Source organism: Lineus longissimus, chromosome 3 (assembly GCF_910592395.1).
Source record: "Lineus longissimus chromosome 3, tnLinLong1.2, whole genome shotgun sequence".
NCBI classification, from domain to species: Eukaryota; Metazoa; Nemertea; class Pilidiophora; order Heteronemertea; family Lineidae; genus Lineus; species Lineus longissimus.
The window spans coordinates 6,730,858-6,753,511 of record NC_088310.1 but is presented as its reverse complement, the minus strand read 5'-3'; the positions used below and the strand labels follow the sequence as shown (position 1 = coordinate 6,753,511).

Below are 22,654 nucleotides of genomic sequence, written 5' to 3'. Positions count from 1 at the left end.
TTATTTAATAAATGCATTATGATTTTAAGATACTAATCAGTTGTTTTACTCAGTTTTTTTCCTGTAACAAGTTTGAAGATGAAGGTGCCGTGTTTTCTCCCCTTTCAGTTCAGCTTCAGGCATCTGTAGAAGTAGCAAGTCCAGGCGAGAAAGACCTTTCCCGCCACGCGAGTGCACGCCGAAATCCGAGTTCACGTCACCCCGCTATTAAGACGCAACGACAGTTCCATTTATCGTCGCATTTGCGGGGTTATCCAGCGCCATCAGCGTGACGTCGGAAAAAATCGATATCAGCGCCATGGCGTCAATGGGTAGATCGCCTTTAATACTAGTGCATCGTTCCACGTGGAAAGAGTCGATGTGTGGAGAGCTAACTCGGGAAAAGCGCGTTTTGAATTTTTCCTCTTTTGTGCAATTTGTTGATGGAAACTACTTATGTAGAATAGGAGGTGACTGGGCAACCGACAGCTGGGTAATATTGCCCTTAATAATTCCACTGGTCCTTTAAGGTTTGACCATAGGTACCATGAAGCAATTGGAACTCTTTCAAAACGAAGTGGATGCCCATGTCATGGCTGGGAGTCCGTTCTTCGTTTTCCAGAGAAAAGACTCCGATCCCAGCCTTTTTGAAACTGGCATTCACTTCATTTTGAAGGAGTTACAATTGCTTTAAGATTTCAAGGTCTAGCCAAAATGGAGGTGCCTATGGTCAACCCTAAACTTTACTGTATTTTGAACTGTGTGTTCCTGTGCCATTACATTCATGGTGACCGGGGCTGTTGATGCGTCTCCCTCCCGCCCCCACATCATAGATGCAGCCCACTCGACTGCAAGATGAACGTTGATTGCAGTGCGTTTCTAGTTCGCCAAAACTGTCTTCGCCAGCCCGCTCTGAAACGATCGAGAGAGAGCAAACAGTGCAGAAATCATCACAGAACGTTCTAATTTGTGAAGAGGTTGGACTAGATGGACAATTCAAGATGTGACCTCATTTCGTCTGCAAGGCCAGAAAACCTCCCCTTGTCAAGGACATACTGAAATTCCAGCGGTATGTAAATACATTGAGGGTCAAGATACCACTCTAAGGGTGCATTGCGGTTTACATACCGATATGAAGCAGTATACCTTGTATATAAAATATCGTTTAAACCTATGGGCAGATGTTAATTTATACGACCTCCACATTTCCGTTAACGCCTGTATGAGGCTATTGATCTCTTGTATTTGATTTTGGGGTAGAGAGCGCAAGCCCGGGAAAACAAAACAGGATTATCACTAATCAAGCGGCCATGGGTAACGTACACGATACAGCAATTAAATATTGCAAAGATTTGTCTTTTTCGATTCTTTTTATGTTTTTTTTTTACCCATCCTCTGTCTTCAAATGTCATTGGGGCAACCAATGAAGTTTGTTCAAAGCACCCCAGATGCCGGGCCCGAGCAAGGTGCATCATGCAAGTTGCTGGTTTAAAACTTTGCTCCCATAGATAATCGGTGTGTGACTTAGGACAATTTATAGGCCCAACATCAGGCTGCAATGTTGACCAACATCAGGCTGCAATGTTGACCTACAATATTGTTCATTTTTCATCATACCACATTGCTGATAGTATGGAGCCCTTGGTTAATTATGTCATATATTCCTTTCAGATCGGACTAAGGCAATAAAACAGGGTTACATCAGGAAATATGTCAGTAAGTTTCATTGGACTTGGTACATTTGGCCCTTATACATTAGGCCACAAGCATGCATCCGATTGAGCGATATCACCACGCCGTGATCGCCGCGGGAAACTACGTGATCCCCGTATTCAAACTTGAAGCAATGGAATGAAAAGCTGTAGATAATATGCATGTACTTAGTTAAACTCCCTACACCACCATCGCTAAAAGTTATTGGTAATCAATATATTATTCGTGCTTTTCCGTGAATTTCAACACCGAATTTCAAAGGGCTGTTTGCATACCGCAGAACATGCAGAAGGGCGTACGTATACAGTGATTGAAATTTGAAGGACGTCCATAAACGTAAGAACAGCTGAAGCAAATCAACAGCAAATGATATCAAATTGCCGAAGGATATGATGGAAACTTGACCGAGCTGGATAAAAAATCGACATGTTATCCACGCAGGGTAACTTTAGTACACTCCGGACGCAGCGGTCCAGCCTCTTCCTCACCATAAGGCGACGCAATTAGGATGACGCAATGGGCTGCCCAGGGAGTCTAAACTCTGGGTGTAGCTTACACTTTCCTAAACCCCCGTTACCATGCAACCGGGTGTCTTTACGGCTTAAAATAAAGCGAATCTGTTCACTCAATAACAACGATCTGCTTTCATCTTCTAGAGAGCGTCTTCTCAAGCGGGTGGAAAAAGCAGTTTCTTGTCCTTCACCAAGATGGCGAGCTAGTCTGGTACTCTGACCAGGGTGACAGGAAAGCTAATGGAGCAATCAAACTAAAGGTACGAAAGATATTGGGAAACTTAGCAATTATAAAAAACAATGTCCCGGAGATGGCGTGTCACCGGCACCGAAATTGGCCTAAAATAGCATGATCTCAGAGCAGCTATACATTTCAAAATGTTCCGGAGGAGGCCCCTCCCCATAAAGGCACACTATACGACTGACCCCCTGAAAAAAACCCCATCAAATTAACCCCTGACCGATACGGCGTGCGCACGGGTATAATTGCGCTGTAGTGCCAGTGCACAAGAATTTCATAAAGGGGGTCTTATAAAAAAAAATTTAGATATGAAGAAAATTAAAAAAGCACCGTATTGGTGGGTTTTTTTCGTGCCGTTTTAGGACCAGGGGGGGTGTCTATAATGTGGTTTGAATCCTGACAGTGTGCATGTTTGTCACAACTATAAGGGCCTGCCGGAGCCAATAACTGTGTTGCCAGAATCAGTCAAAATTGGGTTCTTGTCAGCTGGATTTCAACTCGTCGATCATACCTTTCAGGCTGTTTGTAATTTCATGGCGATAGGTCCATTTACTCAGGCGATTCCCAAACGTCCTTCGTTACCTTCGGGTGGCCAAGTCAAGCATTTATTGGCCATTCCACAAACAGCCGCTAGAGATCCAAAGCAGTTACACTGGTTCATATTCCTGGATGACACAGAGTTAGCGTAAGTCATTCTTTTTTTTCTCGCTATTATCATCATGATTAGATATTGTTTTTGTTGATGGTCAATCGTTTGATTTGAGATTTTGATTCTATTATCATTTGCAGTGGATGGATGAATACGATAATGAAAGTTGTAAGTATTGTTTTTCCCTACTTAATACGGTAGCTGAGTACGTCATGGGTATTGCGTTTTGCTCGTCGATCTCACAAAATATCCCTTCTATCTCTGTGAATGCTTTCTATGGACCACAAGCCACAAACTACTGCAAATAACGATATATTTTTGTAGTTTCGGTTTTCATGTTGATAGCACAATCGCATCTCTATTTGGTTTTCATGTTTGTAGCATAATTTCATCTTCATTCCAGCTTCCACCTCCTCCTGCCCCTCCCCAAAACTTCCAGAGACCTCCAGGTAAGTTTGCAGGCCAGCATGTTTTGAGAACATCTCTCATTCGCCAAATAAAGGTTTAGTCATGTTTTGATCGAACATGATCAGTTGATGTGCTGGTAACATTACTGTCGTCGTTGCCAATAATGTGCCCTGGTTTCTCCCTTTCTCGAGGCAAAGAGTAATACATGTACTTTAGCTTCTATCAGGTATCTATAAGCGAGCCGCGAGCCTTATGCCTTTTTGCTTAGCATAGTCAACCAGCGTAGTAATCCTTCATAAAAATGTAACTGGTGTGTCTTGAAGAAGAAGACCATACTTTGACTTGATTCGTTTGCAGGTGGTCCCCCGCAACAGAGCAGCTACCCAAAACAACAGGGTGGCTACCCACGACAACAACAAGTCGGGTATCCACAGCAGCAATGTCGAGGCCAGCCGGGCGGTGGCAACACCACCGTGGTTATGGGAAGCGGTGGTCGTAGTCGTGGTGGCGGAGATCGGCTTGCGACTGGTAGGTTTTAATAAGCCTCTTCCTCGAAGTATCGACACATCAATCCAATATTTTCACGTTCACCCTAAATTAGAAATGGGGTTTACCAAATGAAACATTTACACTTTGAAAAGTGGTATACATGAGTAGACAAAAAAGGCTAATGAAAAAGTCAGTGATAACCGTGCGACGGAAGGAGCATTACAACAGACCCTGTACTCAAGGATGGTGATTACTTGTCTAACGTGATGTTTCACGAAGAAAGATGGTTCTACTTATTCTACGGATCAGTTATACTCCTACGCAGTCGTTAAAGCAAATATACTTATGTCTAAAAGTTAATCTTTTATCATTTTGCGTCACTGCTTTAGGAGTGCTGACGTCCAATATCAAAATTATTAAAGTTGTTGTCTTTTGTTTTTCAGGTATGCTTGTAGGAGCTGGGTTGTCAGGTTGGGGTTGGGGATGGGGATGGGGTTGGGGTGGCCCTGGGTGGTACTCTGGTCATTATGGATACGGTGGCATGGGGGAACACGACCACTACGAAATAAATGAGACAAATATTGAGAACACGAATATCAACGAAACAAATATAACAGAAAATAATGAATTTAGCGGCGATGCCAGTGGGGCGGGTTACGGAGGATATGATCCTAATAACTATCAGCAGACAGTTGATCAGGGAGGCCTCAGTCATGCAGACCAGGGCGGCTATGTTCAAGGCGGTTATGCCGACCAGGGCGGCTTTGTTCAAGGCGGTTATGGAGACCAGGGCGGCTATGTCGATCAGGGTGGTTTGGGCGGGGGCTACGACGGTGGGGATTTCGGTGGGGGTGATTTTGGTGGCGACTGTGGTGGAGGAGACGATGGTGGAGGAGACGATGGTGGAGACTAACCACCTTTCTGGGGTCGAGTTCAACAGTATCTTATATATTTTTAAATATTCGAAGACTCCGAATTTAGATTTTGATGTTCAGCCTGGACTCAAATATTGAGGCTCATTGTAAAGCATTTACCAAAGGAGGGTAGGCCCAAAACTTGAAGAATATATTGGAGGAAAGATTATTTTCCTTGCGTGCATTTCCTATTAATTGGATACTTATTCATTGCTTCAGAAATTTGGCATCATGTAAGGTTATAGTTAACCATAGTTGGCCAACTATGTATTTTCTTCTTCTTTACTTTTTTCATTTCAAAAAAATCTCGATGAATAAATACATTATGATTTTGAATTAATTACTTCGGTCTTGTTTTCCCGGTAACCAGCTATTGATATAATCTTGCAACGTGGTTATTTCCACGACTGAATCGTGGACGCAAGTCCGAAAGTGGCGTTCCGATCACCACTTATTTCATCCAATCAAATCGATCCGGGGACTATATTGTCCTCTCAGGTAAATATCCTCAGCGAATTTGTATTTCACACAGCAAGGTTTGTTGGGTTGCCGCTTGCATAGCCTTGCCTAGCCTAGCCTAGTCTTGCCTAGTTCGGAGTTGGCCAGAGACCATTGACCTTTAACATTTTCCCTATCAACGGGACAATTTATCTCATTATTCCGTCAGGGTGCCTCAGATGAAGCTATTTAAATAAAGCTGATGTGACATCATTTGATAAAGTAGACTTTAATCTGCTTTGAGCAAGGAACAATGTTTACTATGGCTGACATCATTAGTCATGTTAGTGAACTGGCGACGCATGTGTCTTCCCGGCGTGGCAAGGTTTCTTTCGTGGTTGATGTGTTGTAGATCGTCTTAAACTTGGCAATGTTGGTTGAAGTTTATACCGTAATGGTTGCCACAGAATTATAGGCTACGGATTCATAGGAATATTTATAATGGGCAGCATTTGGGAATGCCCTGTATGGTATGTTCATACGTCATTTCTCACAATTTCTAATGGTACCAACAACGAAACTCTTGCTCCAGTGGGAAGGAAAGTCGTTTTTCATCTAGTCGCTCAAGTAAAACTTATCGATTGAGAGCCGCCTAGTCCCCATGGACCTTGTCCAAGCAGTCATTGACGGTCTCTTTGACAGCCCCGGGTCCCGGATGGGAATAGCACAGGCCGGTAATCAATGAACCGCGGTGTCAAAGGAGGTCCCAGTGTTTGAAGTGCGTTTGTGGAAGAACTGAAAGGAGACTTGGCCACGAAGACTGTCGGATTTTTCACTTTCTAGAAGCATATATTGTAGCATCATCTGCACTCCTGAAATAATATGCATCGAACATGTTTCGATTATTTGGCTATCTTTTCTTCGCACAGAGAAGTCTCTCCAAGGAAAGTTGAAAAGATGCCGCAATTTTGCGTTGCGGAAATCAAAGACGGTAGAACTGGGGACATGCTTTGGAATTTTCTTGGCGATATCAACGGCTAAACAGCGATGGTAAATAAGCAGAAACGAAATCGCTAAAAAAACACTCAAGAGAATCGCAGCCTGTCTATCCGCGGCATTCTTAATATAAGGTGTAATAATAATTTACCCGCCGCTACTTCTGTGTAGACCGACAAGCAAATGCTAGGTTAGGTGTCTTGCTCAAAGATATCTAGGATGAGTTTTTGGTGCGGGACTTGAATCCACAACATACATATTATGAGCTTGGCACCTTAACCAATACTCCAGTGATCCCTGTGGGCTTCTGAGGAATTTATGTCTGTTGAATATCATAAAATTTCCATAACAATCCATATTACATTTCCCTTGAGTAGTACCCGAGCACGTACATTTCACAAACGTGCGCTAGACATCAATATCGCCTCTTTTAACCATACTCTGTACGACTCCAGACGCTCGGCTTGATATTAGCGTTGGAAAGGTTACAAGTCACAACATTAAAAATTCAATCGCCCACAGCTTGAGGATTCTGTGGTATTTCTCAAAGATGTACATCATCCTATACGAAAACGACGGAAGCAATTAAAATCGGTAAAGCCAAGCTCTCGGTCAAAGCAGTTTAATTTTTCTTGATAACGATATCGATTTCATTTGCTCTGGATGCTTTTCTGATCCGTTCATCACAATATGGCGGATGAAACCGAATGCTTACGTCACGTATACCTCTACTCCTTAGAGAGGTTCAGTTGTTCGTTTATTTGAAAACGAAGTGGCATTTTGACAATTTGGATACCGCGTTGTTTGTTGTCAGAAATGAACTCGCAATGAACATGAGATAACGATCGATTGAGGTAATTAACGCCGGCGTTTGTCTCCAACTCGGCCACGGCGCTCTGGATTCACCATCTTATGGCAGTCAGGAGAACAGATAGCGAAAAAAATCCCTGTCTGCCGAAACATTTTCCAGTCGGAAAATAACGAACGTAGAATATTCTACCTAATTGGCCATTGAAATTTTCTCGGAACTCGGATATCCATCCCGTGGAACTATACATCCAATGTTACCGAGATGATAGCGCTTTGGCATCACTTCAACCGCGCGTATAAGGCCATGAAGTGGCATGGATCGATAGGCCAGGAACGTGACAGGAATCGGGTCATTAGTAACTCTGCAAGCTCATCTGCTCTCGTTCCTGTGGTAGTAACATCACTATTTCATCATTTTGGCTTTTCATCTTATGAAAGTTTAATTACTACAAGTTGTGCCGCAGATAGATTAGAAGGTTATGTTGCATTTTAGGTCGTTTCTGCTCGAGAAGATAGAGGAGTACCAGGGACTGTATCAACTCCGTGGTACCATATTTTACCAGTAGGAAAATAGGTTATTTCTTCTTTATATTACAGACTTCCATATCAGCCAGTCTTTGGAGAAATTACCTATATGGACTTGTGGTTTGCGCGGCAAAGTTACTGATAGCGACTTGTGGGTTATTGGCCGCTGACCGAGAAACGTGACATCTGGCGAACTTCCCAATGCACGCTTATACACTTTTGAAAGTACCAGTAATGTTCTGCTCATGGACCAATTACAATGTAACAAGACGTAATTTGCTTGTGCTAGTCCCCCTGCAACCAACTGGGAAATTTTCATTTTTCAAGTGGTTTCTGCTCAGCAACGAAAACAGCAATTAATGGTTTCTGCCACAACCATTAACTCGTAAACCGCGCCATGGACTGGTGTACGGGTCGATAGTGGAGAAACGTGACGTGAAATCATGTAGTGGCGACATATATCTCATCATTTTGACTCTTCAATGTGATAGAAAACCACCTGTTTCATTGGGGAAAACACAAAGCAAGTTCTAAATTGTTTCTATCCCCAGCAGCAGAACAAACCAAAAAAGCAAGCTTGTAGACCAAGTTCATTGTTGTTGTTTTTTGAAAATCAACATACACATTCTTGATTGTACATCGTACCGTGTTTATTGTCTTTCAAAACGTTAAAGCTCAATGTAACTGAAACCGGCGTCTTCGGTAAAAACAACCTACGCTCATCAGCATGAAAAGTCTATAATGTCAAATGTGGGCGTGGCCTTCCGGTTAGAGATACTATCGTCTTCTTTTTGTTGCATTGTCTCGGAACCAGTTTTGTATTGCACTGAAACGAGTGAAATTAAATCAATACTGACAATTGCCAAATGAGACTAACTGTTAACATCAAAGTAGGCTCTATTTTTTTATTTGGATAGATTTTATTGGTGACATCTGCTCTGCAGTTAAAGAATTGTTCCTGGCTGCGTTCGTCGATCGATTAATGGTTATCAGATCCAAGACGCCATGTGTGTTATGATCGGACCTTATTCTGTTGTATATGATTCGGTTGTTGAGTCATTGCATGCTAAGTCTGGGGCGTTAGTGACATATGCTGGTGTTGTACCAGCAGGACATTAATGAAATCAACGCCTCTCTGTGGGCGGAAGGAATGGCGCCGCATGGCAATATGTTGCCAATAATGTCCGAAGTTTGTTGCCAATGACCAATGTATTCGAAAGGCTGGAACAGTTAGTGGATGCTTATGCTTGATGTTGCATGCATGATGGTATTTTCCGAGGAGTAACTTCATATCCCAAAAGCATCTTCAATAGATGACGCGTTTAATCTAAGAAGACAATTCCAGCAAGTCATTGTTGCCTTAGTTACCATTATCCTTGCGGGTATCCAACGTTCCGTTCTACAATATACGAATCTGCCTCATTGTGCTTCCAAAGCCATATCCTCAGTCCGACGTAAGGAATACAAACCATTCTTGACACTACAACTTGTTTTTGGTGGATTATTGACCTCAGCTACCAATCTCACGGCAGTTCCCTAAGGAAGCTAGTTAGACGTTGCTTCTTCAGCAGCTGAGTCAAACGCATTCATCATCCAGGTCTCGTTCACGGGATCTACTTACTCAAAGCGGCGAAGGAGCGAATGGATTCATGTAACTCAAAGCAACTCGAGCAGCAGACGACACTAATGTGACGCAGGAGAGCAGACAGCAGTGTCCTTCCGTTCTGTTTACAAGATTCAGGAAGTGTTCCTCTATAGCTTGATTGTTGTCTCTAGATTGTGATATACGCATTCGAACTGAGGGTAGTATTAAAACGAGACAAAAGATCCATGGAGTGATACATGACATAAGTACATCGGTTTTCCTTTGTGAGGACAACACTTCTGTATGCCAATTTCGAGAACATCTATTGCTGAAGTTCATGATAATATTTCGCAGTTTATAGTCTTTGACAGCCACTATGTGATAGATATTATCTTTAGTGCTTACGAAAAGTAATATACATCTGCAGACGACATTGTCTTCCATTGTGTTTACATATTTCAGGATAAGTTCATCTTTTCATTGTCATTCCCTTGTGAGCTACAAGCTTTCAAGGCGTGAAATAGGACTCAACGCTATCTTTGTCTTTTAGCAGACGACATAACTGGTGCAGACGACACTGTTCCCATCTCTTATGTTTACGAATTCTGGGGTGTGTTAATCAATGATTTGAATTTGTGATCCTCATGTAGGTTTGAATGGTGTGTACATACTTCTTGTACGGTACTCATATGGATTTAGGAGATTCTGAAACCATGAGAAAAAAATTCTATTCGAACGGTAAATTAAAGAAATTGGTCTTGGAATAAGACAAGATTGTCGCCGCAACTTTTTATAACCGGTTAATATTTTGATCAAGAAAGAAGATAGAGCCGAGTTAAGGATTTTCTTGGGATGAAACGCTTTGCAATAATGGTGTCGCTCCAAGTAATTGAGATGCAACAATCGTGGCTGGCTTGGGTGTTTATTTTGTGTCTGTATTTACATCTGCAGTTCCTTGGGTGTCAGGAACTGCCGCAGACGTCGGGTACATATGGATATGAACAAAGCAATGGTAATGGAACCTCTGTTGGGAATTCCACACGATATTCTGAGAGGATTACAACAGACGATGCTAATGGTACGTCTGCTGAAAACACGGAAGAACATATTGCTTTAACAGAGGATAAAATACCGGATTACCATCATGAAAATAATTCCATGTCTAATTGTTTTAACTCTACCTCAAATGATTCGCGTAATTTCATGGCGTTAAAGTTTCTTTGTGTTAAGTATTTCAGTGATTGGGGAGGTGGTGTGGCTGATAGGTGTTCTACTGTTGAACAACTGTGTCTATTCCAAACAGAATTCAATATCTCTGATAAAGATATGGAAATTATCCGTCACATGCCTTTAAAATCATTTAATTTGCATAATATCACCAAAGCCGAGCAGTCGAAAAAGCCATCGTCGTCTGCTCACAATACGAGCCTCGCTTCTTCTGCACTGAACGAAGATGGCTACGCAGCAACCAAGAAGGAAAATACTTCATTTAGTGCACAAACATCACCCATACCTCCATCCACAGCACCGGTGAACTCTGAAAATATCACACACACAAATTTTACAGAAACTGCAGTCGAACATAAAATAAAAGACAAAAATAATTTCAAGGATGAAGAGTCACATGAAGAGACAAAAGTAAATGTCAGTACTTCAAATTATAACTTCACATCAGCGTCTCCTGAATTCGGCAGTTCCACTGACGATGCAGAGCAGAAAAGTGATAACATTTCTGGGCAAGATGTTGACACTAATGAAAAAGAACCAACAACAACAACAACGTCAACAACAACAACAACAACAACAACAACAACAACAACAACAACATTACCGAATGAAATTGATAAGAAAGCAGAGGATGACAACAGTGACGGTTTGGAGAAGTTAAACGTTTATAAGATCTTCCAAGATTGGAGTAAGAAGCACCGGAAGAAGGGCGGGCGAGAGGAGAACGAGGTCCTGGATGAGACTCATGTCGTCTCGTACGGAGACCATGAGAGTAAGGCAGAGCTCCATGGCAAGACAAAAACAGGTACGTTTCCGGTAATAATGCTTTGAAAATCCAATTTACGGTGTTCAAAATGTTTCGACGCCCTTTCGAAGCATTTTCTTCTCATTTTGCTCCAGTGGTCACCTGGGCCGTAGTGGTTAGGTTGCCCTTTTATCTGGTTGTGCTGATCATGCCAGATTTTCAGCAGAGATAACCGGAAGCCGCAGAATTTGATGAGACTTCCGGTTGTGTTGTCCAATCATAGGGAGACGTCCTATCGCCTGTAGGAAAGTGTTAAAGATGGAAAGATCGTATGATTGGCCATAGCCCCCCCCCCCCCCCTAGCCATACCAGACGCAGAACAAAAAAAAATAAAGCGATGGAAGGCTTCAGTTTTTTTTCGATCTTCAAAGCGCGACATCTTCGACTTCCCCGGGGAAACAAGCAGCCGCAGAGCGCATGCTCTTTGATAGATGGAGATGGCCAATTTACTCCTGATTTGCAAAGCTCTCTTTTTACAGCATCACAAGCTTTTTACGTGACGTCTTGTTTGCACAGCATCGTTACATCAAGTATCAAATTTCTTCCTTTTTGATGGAGAAAAAATGCCATCCTGCCTTAGTGATGTAATGCCTTGATAGGGTGGCTCGACTGGCTGTTCGTTTATTGGTCTTTAGGGGAAAGGTAAAAAGAGAAAGCTCTATCTATAAACTTGATTGGTCAGTTACACACCAAAACGTATTCACTGTATCCACATAAAAATATTGGTAACGCTATGCGTTTTGCTTTTTCATTTGACGCTCCTCCTAATGCCGTATGTTCGTTCGAAGGCATCACATGAGGCGCTTTAAGAGCAAATAGGAATTATCCGTAAGAGCATCGATCATATGAATTTAAAACCCCGTAAATCATACCTTGTGCAATAAACATGCCGCGGTGTGTGAGATTGTCAAATGTTTGAAAGAGCACGGGTTAAGTTTGACATTAAAGCGCTTTAAATGTATCCGTCGATGAGATCGATAAGCGTATTGAGGATCAACATCAGCTCTTCAACAAAACATGTCTACTTAAATCTTTAGCTTTCTTTTTTTAAACATCCGAACTGGTATGGAATAATTAACGAAAGAAGTGCATGCAATCAAGAACCAATTTCAATGCAATTAAGCCAAATTTTTACAACATTTTTACAACATTTATCAGGGATCGTGGGTTTGCTAATTGTCATTTATTGCACGATAATGAAATTGCAACCTGACACGGTGAAGCATGGTGAATTAAATTACTGCAAGGGCTGTTGAAATTAAAGATCAACGCCGATACGCTCATTAACATGCTTCTCCGCCATCCACGAGCCCATGGTTTCTTCACATCGTCTGTCTCCAACTCCCTTGTTTGCTGACAGTGGCAGATAGCTGTCTCGTTCAGATTGTGCCAACGGTTGGCCTTTTAGCTGGTCTTGCTCACACTATGTTTTGTGTTAGTCAGTAGCTTTGGAATCCTTCATAGAAATGGTATTACGGGGCTTGAATATAGCCTAACTGGACGTGGTCTGGCCGAACCCGATAATGAACTCGCACCCGACTATCGGCCTCCATGCGGTCCCTTCCGGAAGGATCCTGCCACTCTGGATCTAATTAATAGGTTTATCGGACAAGACTAACTTTATTATGACATTATATATCATATCAGTGTCAACGCCGCCAGCAACCCCAGGGGCAAGTCAGAGAATTGACGATTCAGTCAGATCGAGCTCCCCAGCACACCAACACCCTCATGAAAGCTTTCCTTGTCATTCGACCCGAGGGAGTCAGAAGTGAAGTGAGAGAACCTGGGGTCACTTTTATCGGTTAAAAAAAGACTGGATTAGGAGCTTGAGTTTTTAGTTATAAGATAAATAAATATGCAATTGCTCACTTAAGATTACAATGTACATACAGCAGCGAGAGAGTTTCCAGCAAAATAAGTTTTTTCCCAAACGCCCGCCAACGTTTGCTGAAGCCTGACAAGTACATGTACCTGTACACCTTTGATAAGTAGGTTTCTCAAACGGTGACGGCCAACCACGGCCCGTAGCATATGGGATCCTTACAAAGGGTTAATCGTACGAGCCATGTATAATGGGTTGTTCCTGTAGAAGACGAAATTGTATCCCGAATCAACCGTTTATTATTGACGTTTCCTTTCCATATCGGTGTCTGCCTCTTGTTTATGTTTGAACATTTTGTCAAGACTTCCATCGATTCGGTGTCTCGTTGGGCGGCAATGCTAAGTTTAGCTCATCCCGAGGAGGAATATGTAAACCTATTGATTGGGTTATAACTGTAAGTGGAATGATATTCTCATTTTGTCCAATGTTTGCGAAGAGAGGATCGAACAACAGGCCAAGTTGTATTGATGATGGTGACGACAAGTACGACGAAGAGAACGATAGAAGGCCTACATTATCAGATACTTGTTAACGAGCATGAATGAATTACACCGGAAACGTCTCAGAATCCAAGATGGCTTCTCTGATACATCCTGTGAATCTGAATCTGAAGTTTGGTTTATAACTATAGTATAGCCTCACAGTTTCTGACTGAGAGAAAAGCTTCGTGGACTCACTCAGCATTGTAAAGGCCCAACACTCATAACTTGCATGCATGTTTTTAAAAGGATTGCCAATTTTTCATCCGGGAATTTCAGAAGCCTTTCTGACATCTTCTTGCGGTTCAGGTGAGATGCTTGTATTTAGACAGATGGCATTAAAATGTTAAAGCTTTGGCCGACTGAAAAAACACCAGCAACTAACCGTTTTTCGACCGTCAGTTCTGTCGTAGCCTGTTCATATTCCACAACATCCTCGTATTCAAATGGATTCTGACTGCTGACCGCTTCATTGCTCAGACGTCGAATAACATCAACGTCCACAGTCGTCTAGTGTTGCACGTTATCTCCTTGTCTCTGGTTGTTATATCTGGCATGATTTATTCAGGAATAGCCGCTGGAATTTCAGCTTTCGGAAAACAGATTGCGGAAGTGGGGTGGTGGATTAATCGCTGTAGCGATCCCAGGTTGTTCGAACGAAACCTGGACTTATTACGCGGACTCTAGTCTGACATTCTTTTTCAACGTACAGTACCAGTTTGAACTAGAATATGATTATCCAGAAATGACGGATGAAAAAAAATCATTAAGTCAATTTCCATTGCCCTGACGGCTTTATATACGCTCTGACGCTTTTATTTTCATATATATTACCATATCCTCGGTATGTCAGTATATTACAGCTGCATATGGTAACATAGCGGAAAATGTAAACTAGCCGAAACCTCTGCGGAAAGCTATATTATAGATTTCCGCGCGGCTTCATCCACCACCGGGAATTACGCGGGGTTTCCGCCGATTAGCTTCGTGGGCATGGTATATGCATCATCCTCGAATACCAGTGTCAGTCGTATTCTTCTCCCCTCGCTCTCGGTCATTAGTGCAGGGTGTTGGACAGAAATTTAGGACCGGGTAGGCATGGCATGCCTTTGCAAAAAATGACAGGTAGTTGAACGAGAGCTCCCTCGGGCAATTCGCAGTCTCGCGATCACCTTAAGGAACCTCTCGTACAACTTCTGTTACAATGAACGTCCAATAATTTAGGCAGTCAACAGAGGCCTTCCGGTAACATTCGTCATTCCCAAAGCTGTATTTGGCGAGACTTCTCGTAAAATCTCCAATCAAAAGTGATATATGCTCTGCAACTCAGGTGTTGACGTCATAAATTGGTCAATAACAAGGTGATTTAGGTAACGTCTTATAGTTCTTGTTGATTTTTGTTTCCGGAAAAGAATAAACTCAGTGTTGAGAATATATGGCACAGCCTCGTAACCATCCAGCGATCGACCACTCTAATGTCACGAGATCTGGCAGGGAGACGCGTGGTTTTACCAGGCAGGTTGTCGTGTCTCTTTTTGGCTAATCACCATTACTGATGTATGGTACGCGTGTACGTGTATACGTAAGAAACAACTTGGCGCCGCCGTAAATCGACGGTGGGCAGCCAATCTCCATAAAGTGGCGTTTACTGCATGGATTGGTCGATCCCTTGTTGATCATAAAGCTTCCTTCGCGCCGTATCGTCTGCTTATTACGTGGTTACTTATGGGCGGGCCATTTGCAGGGTGAGCGGTGGTCTAAGCTCAACAGGTTCTTTTGTACGGACATTAGGTCCCGCCTCATACCGACATCGGTCGTCATGCATATACCGATGCATACCGATTCATACCGCTGCATGCCTATCGTCAATCCATCGTCCAGAATATTTGTCCAAAACAGGAAATGTGAATCGGGCCGGGACATCAGTTTGAGCGGTTTCATTTCATTCACGTACATATACACGTACGTATAGCAAAAAGCACTTTGTCCTAAATGTTGGCTCTGATGGACTGGCTAACGCTCTCCTCACTAAGCTGCACCCACACCATCAGTATGCGCAGTCAGGAGATATCGAGCTGGAAAAATATCACATGATATTCCCGCGGGACGGACCAACTTGTTGCTTCCACTCGGGTTGACACATTAGAGGAACGAACGCGGTGAATTGGGTTTTAATGCACAATCGTCAACAATTCCTCTTTTTGAAAAAAACTAATTCCATTTGCGTTCATGACTGGGGACACCCGACTTCAAAGGCACGTTGAATAAATCATTTAGAGTAATGTACCGGTATTAGGCGTGTACAGCCCAAGTACAATTATAGCCCATTTAGAAATCCATTTTGATCACCGCAAAACATCTTTGACGGTTCTGTTACAAGCGCTTAGTATTCAGTTAACATGTAAGCTATATATATTAATAATTTACTCTCAAAGATAATGTACGTATTTGGGTTTTTTTCTCCTTTCAAAAAAGGGCTGTCATCGGTACATAAACCCAATAATCTACTATCATGACAGTCGTCTTTAGGAATGGTGTTTAAAGATTTTCTGTTGGTCCCAGCTGCGTGGAGCCTATTCATGATATTCCAACACCATTATATTGAAGGCGACATACGTGTAGCGGATTATCAAGCACTCCTCAATTGGCTCGAACAGATGTGACCACGCGGAGGCATGTATAACCTACACATTACATGTATAAGACAATGAATGAATACTGTTATTAATGAAAGAATCAATGGATACAGCCTAGAACATCTTAAGTACAATACCGCTCGAACTGAAACCACATAGATATATACATGTACTGAGACAATTTGCGTCTCTGATACCGCATCCTGAACCTCATGGTCTTACTCCCTTTAAACGTAACCGGGGTATAGCTTGATACGATGCAAAACCCTTGGCTGTCAAGATGCTCATACCGATGATAAGCTCAACGAATAGTACCAAAGAGGTAATGATATTCATCGTTTTGTACATTTCTTCTCAGGGAAGAGCACTGCGTGTTGAAGCAGAAACATGTGGAAGAATAAAATGTTACAATCGCTTGGACAGAGAGTAACCTTTGAGCACGAGTGTCGTCGATCCTTGTTATTGTGAGGCAAATTGTCTCAGTATCTATTTCCTGATAGAAGTTTTCTCAAATTTCAATACTCGAATTAGAGTCATCAATCGAATATCGAACTGCCTCTTCTGCCCCTTTGCTGTTCAAACACCACTCATTTAATCATTAAACTGTCTACAATACCCCCAATGAGAGGCAATTCCCAAGGCATTTTGACCAACCTCCTATACATGAAAGGGCTATCGATTCTCTTTATATTACAGCAAGCTGTCTCAACAGTCTTTGACAGGTCTCGCGACTATACTAGCTCTTGGATACATACCCTTATGTTCGACTGAAAACGTCTAATCAAGTCCCAGCATTGTTTGTTGGCAAAATTGACCTCAGTAGCCGTAACTTCCACATAATTTCGACCTTTTCGAGGGAGTGTTGGTTGGAGTGGTACAGTTCCTTTATCAACTATGCCGACCTGCCGGCGTTTTGCCTATAACCATCCTTAACGAATGGAGGAGACTTTGGGACTGATGTTCACGGCCGGAAAGTCGGCTGCTATCAACGCTCTATCAGCACATATGGACGTAGAACCAACACTAACCATTTCGCATTTATCTTCTTGTTGTCATACGTGCCTCACTACAGTATAAATGTTGATACAATGTATCGCAGGTCATACTCAAGCCTGATACAACTAATAGTGCGTGCAGTTCTATATCCACTATCATAACAGTGAATCTTTCAACACGTCACCTGACGAAGGCATAGGACTACGTGAGATAGGAGTCAGGCAACTCCATTTATTTCCCGTGGTAAGGGCAGTTCTTTTCTGGAGCATACTGCAGCGATAGGCGATATTGGCTAAGTTTCGGTTGATGTTGACACTCGTATATCATCTTTAATACGTACAGTGTAGGAGGAGCGGGGGGAATTCCAAATCGTCGAGAAAATACATTTGAAAATTTCGTACTTCGTCGTTCGTAGCTCTTTAAAAGGCTTGCGAAATTTGCCTCGTTACCATCGCACACGATCGTGAAGTTTCCTAATCAAGAGCTGTCACAAGGTAATCATGTCATTATAGATCTCGACGGCACGTACGCAGTCATTAAAATAAGGATCAGCTTGTTTGTAATGATAGCATTTTGCTGACAAGAATCGGAATTGGTTGATGTATTTCATGCACCTGTTGAGTGCGGATACAATGAAGACGGAACGAATGGCTAATTTTCGCAACCCTTACGAACGACGAAGGGCGAAAGTCTATACTATTCGGCGAAGATTTCTCCGATTCCCGCTAGCTTCCCGATAATGTAGCATGGAATCAGACCCTATTAAGGCACGAACCCTGGAGCAAGCATTGAAATAATTTCAAAGTAAGCTATTGGCTTGGCAATTATAACCGGCCTGTGAAAACTGCCTTTCACTGTCAGTGAAAACCTTTCATCAGTACTATTCCAACACGTGTAAAACCACACGATTTTCGGCGTTTCTAACACCCCCCCCCCCCCCGGCAATTTTGTATCGATTACTCACCGTTATTGAGCGTAAAAAACCATTAGAGGCTGAAGAGATCGAACAAGATAAGCTTCCCCAAATTGACATGATAATGCACCACACTGTCATAACGTGATGCATGTTGTAATAGATGAGCCTTCCGTAGGGAAGAGAATAGATCAACATGATTGATGGACAAGAGAGTGGAGCGACTTGTAGGCTACAACCATGGCAGTCGTCTGAGAATACCGTCACTGTTCTAAGACGGTGCAATAGTTCACAAGGGATCGTATAAAAATATTTTTGTAAAAAAATCTGAAAACATCTGAAACAAGATCTCCGCCTACTTGTTGAATTGGTTGCGGCCCCGCAGATGCAGAACCTAGGACTTCTTATTGGATGATTACACCGGAAATATTTATACAAACCCTGCTGTCGAAAATCCTGAATAGTTGACGTTCACTCCGTATTGCACGCGTAACTGAATGATTATAAATGTAGGAAGTGACTATTTGGCAAGCCCGGCTTACCAAACAGCGACTTTTTCTTGTCCTGAATGGAGAGCCGAACTCTCTGGCTAATGTGTTGTAAAGTCTCCAGCTCGCCAAACAGGGTAGATTTTTTACCTGTTTGGCAAGCCTGGCTGGCCGTACAGGGTGGCTTTTTAGTGCTGTTTGGCAAGCGGCTCTCCAAACAGGACAAAAAAGATGCCTGTTCGGCGAGCGGCTTGCCAAATAGAACCGGCCAATTAGCCTATAATGTATTCTCTTTTTTGTATATTTCCAGAGGAATCCCAATTGGCAGGATTTCAGTGGAAGGTAGGTTGGAAGCCTTTAAATCAACGTTTTACGCCATGCATCAACGCCAAAATTATTGCAATGGAAAAAAGGCGTTGTGCTTGTTATGTGGCGTAACACGCTGAGTGAAGATAGGCTGGTACTGTCATGAGCAGTTTGTGAGGAGTTTCGGCGCAAGACTCTCTGCAAAACTTGCGCGAATGAGCATTTTTGTTATCTTATTGCGTATAGGCACATGTATTACCAGAAATTCCTAGCTTATTCGCGCTTCCGTCACTCAAAGTTTGTTTTTCGATTTATGAAGGATTTAAAACGCCTCTGTTACATGATCTTGCACCGACATTTACCTCTGTGCTCCTAGCTCTACTACTACCTCTCCGTGTGCTCCAAGATTTGCTTATAGCTATAAAGCGGAACCAAAAATGTCGTGCCGTTCCCGCTGCAGTGCTCCCCTGAGTCGAATTCCTGGAAAACAAACAACACATCGTTTCCATCGCTGTCACTACTTACTACGCCATATATTCATTAACTTCAATATCAGACGTGACATCTTTCTCTATCAATTAATTTGTACCCGAGATATTACATCACTGTAACCATTCGTCATCCGATGCCATGACAGGTGCCCCGTGGATATAATTGATTAAGTCCCGTCCCTAGGTTTTGTAATCACTCATCAAAAGTGACGATAGAGGTGAAACTCAATAGACTCGTTCGTAATGGACCTGTCAGCTAAGATCTACATTTGCCAAATTGCCAAATTGCCAAATTGTCAAATATACCGTTTCTATAAGAATGATTTCTTCCTCAGAAGCCTGACCCTTCTGCCGTCAGAGGAAAAGTGTATGATTAGAGAAAATCTCTCGCGAAACTCCCCTTGCTGCTAGATGACTGGTATTTCTGCATTTCTAGAGGTCCTCCTCGGGGTCGACTACGACTTCAACTGGTTGAACGCTGTAAACTGCCATGATGTACATTCCTAAACGTCCAATTGTAGTGCTCAAATAGAGTTAATGATGATTTGTCCTCATGTTTGACATCGCTTGTTTGTAGAGTTAACACGAGGAAATCATGGAGGCAGTCGGTTACTCAACTCGGTGCATCGCGGAACCTCTTTTTTGACTGATATAACTTTTTCCTGCAGGATGAGCATTACATGATGAACGTTCTGGTTCCGATTGGTGTTGGTATATCCGGGGCGCTGCTAATTGTCTCCCTCTTCTACCTTCTGCGGACATGCTCCAAAGATGCCTCGGGAAGGAACGTACAGAGGCGGCCAAGTCGGAACATGGGCCGGATGGAGGTTCAAATGGTAATACAAATGTTCTCTTTTTAGCACAATTTCATCACTGCTAATATACATGTGAGAAGAGTTGAGCGCCAAATACGAGAATCGACAATGTTTCTTTCTGCCACTTCAGTCTGATCATTACTTGTCAAATTGTGGATAAAGGAAATAGAAACAAATACAGAACTTCGTCGATATTTCAAGCACGTGTATAGTATTCTTTTAGGATAACTTCGTTTGGAATAACGATTGATCTTCTGAGCCGGCCATGCAATCTATTTTTTGACTGAAATGGCTGCTGCAAAACATCATTCAAGCACCAATCACTTTTTACCTTTCAAATATTCATTCCAGCCATATGAACAAATGGTGTGAGGTCTGTGTTTGAAATTACTTAGCATGGTACTGCATGCCTGTAATAACCTACATAACATTTAACTTTGTCGTAGCGATCGACATTACCGAAAAAAACCGTATCCATAGCTCCCTTGAAAATCCTTCGAAGAGACCACCAATAAGGACTATGACTTACAACCAAAGCATAGGGATAACCTCTGACCTCTCAGAAATGAAAGGAAATAGAAAGTTGTGGCTTCTAAATTACCGACAGATATGCGCTAACAATGACAACCACAAATTGCAACTGAAGGCATTTGGATCTGTTGTAAATGAAGATTAGTTACAATTGCAAAAGCGACAACCGAACTGTCTAAGTTCTTCATTCTTTTACAAAATCCTGAACTGATTGAGTCTGTTGTCATGACCACAGCCTATGCTCTTTATTTCAGCCACAAGAAACAGCAACAACAGATCACGTGATGTTACTAGCTGACAGCTCCGATGACGAGTTTTAGATGGTAATAAAGAGGTCAAGAATCGGGATTGGGTGGGTCACCTCGTGGACTGGGTGAACTCGTCGTTGACAAAGGAGTGTCGCCTATGCCAGTGGTTGGCTCAATACGGTGTTAGGCGTACAGGCTGAGAATACATACATGTAAAGGCAGTCGAGGTTATAATCTTCTTCGGTCTTCGCTCATTGGTTAATCGTTAATCATAGTCACGGAAAAACCGTAGAGCTATCAATTGAAGCACGTTGCATTTCGCATTGAAACGTAGTAGAACTGAGATATCAACGATTTCAGAATGACATGTCCCTGGTCAGAACCAGGATCAGTGTCTTCAAGGGTTTTAACAATGTTTATTGTCCCTTTCTTGACAAAAAAGGAGAGGTCACCAACATGCATTTTAGCGCCTGGTGAATTTTTCAATCTTTATGATAGATTGAATGCTCCTTATGGTATCCTCATTCCATAGGGTGATTGCTTGTTTCTGGTTGGACAGGGAAATTTGAATTTATACTAAAAAGTAGACAGCGCTGGCAATGCCATTCGAGATACATGTAGTTGGTCACAGGTTCAACTATGCAATAATGAACGTGAATAGATGTGGCTAGCATGATTTTTGCCTTAGCTTCATCTCGATGTTATAATTATCTTTCAAATCGTGAAATAGCTATAAATGCGTGTTCTTTGTGTCTAATGTAGCCAAGACATGAGAGGGTGCTGTTCTGATGACTACCACTTTAATAACCGCCATGTCACCCCACGAAGCTTGGTTTACGTAAGCAGTAAGCCGAGAGCAGTTTGGAGCTTGTGGTGGTATCATGTTGGACTTGATTGGTCTTTCTCGGGCTGGAATATCGCCGCTTCATAGTCGACAAACTGCATAAACCATTTTACAAACTAACTTCGTGTAAAATCAACAGTGTAAGCTCTCAATTCCAGTCATCACTCTGTGCCAAACATCGATCAGAAAGTAGATTGTGTTATTTCTCTTGAACCTATCTTGACAGGCAGGAATGACCACCTACTTTCTGTTCAGCCAGAGTAATGGTTTGATTTGAATTACAGCGTCAGGATTACATTTGTAGGTAACCTTTGCAACTGACCAACTCTTTTGTGTTGTAACTTACCGTGGGTAAATTTTAAATGCCTTGCTGGGCCTAATTGTTCTGTTGTTATTATTACTTGCCAAAGTCTTCCAAATAAATAAATAGCCCCACATATCGAAGATTGCCGTTCAGCTTAATTTACGAATACTATCTGCAAAATTCCGTGTTCTTATTAACGTCCGCGTTAACTGTTGCTTAACTGTCCCATTATTTGCTTTGATATTTCTGAAAGGGTATTGGCATCATTATTACTACATTTGAAGTACATGTTTGTACGATCGTTTGTTCTACCCTCCAACCTCCCTGACGGAGCTCATACATTTCTGGTGATCGCGCGAATTGACCCTTGTGCATTACCTACATTCAGCCTGATTCAAACCACACACAACTATCAATACAGCCACTA

The 22,654-nt window shown here is 42.3% G+C and overlaps 2 protein-coding genes across 3 annotated transcripts; both read left to right on the top strand.

Moving 5' to 3' along the window:
• The first annotated feature begins 1,112 nt into the window (after positions 1-1,112).
• Positions 1,113-4,904, top strand: LOC135484622 (TATA-binding protein-associated factor 2N-like). Its single transcript, XM_064766256.1, has 8 exons — positions 1,113-1,293; positions 1,651-1,695; positions 2,349-2,464; positions 2,964-3,130; positions 3,235-3,262; positions 3,498-3,543; positions 3,860-4,030; positions 4,435-4,904. The coding sequence occupies exons 1-8, from the start codon at positions 1,290-1,292 to the stop codon at positions 4,902-4,904; spliced, it is 1,047 nt and encodes a 348-aa protein (XP_064622326.1). The 5' UTR covers positions 1,113-1,289.
• A 3,904-nt stretch (positions 4,905-8,808) lies between these two features.
• LOC135485596 (serine-rich adhesin for platelets-like) lies at positions 8,809-22,350 on the top strand. Of its 2 annotated transcripts, XM_064767796.1 has the most exons (5): positions 8,809-11,291; positions 18,999-19,030; positions 20,154-20,321; positions 20,652-20,673; positions 21,086-21,172. In XM_064767796.1, exons 1-4 carry the CDS (start codon positions 10,112-10,114, stop codon positions 20,670-20,672), a joined length of 1,401 nt encoding a protein of 466 aa, XP_064623866.1. In that variant the 5' UTR covers positions 8,809-10,111; the 3' UTR covers position 20,673; positions 21,086-21,172. The 2 variants fall into 2 exon arrangements, with proteins under 2 accessions (XP_064623866.1, XP_064623864.1); XM_064767794.1 differs by lacking the exon at positions 20,652-20,673 and having other exon boundaries at positions 21,086-22,350.
• The last annotated feature ends 304 nt before the right edge of the window (positions 22,351-22,654 follow it).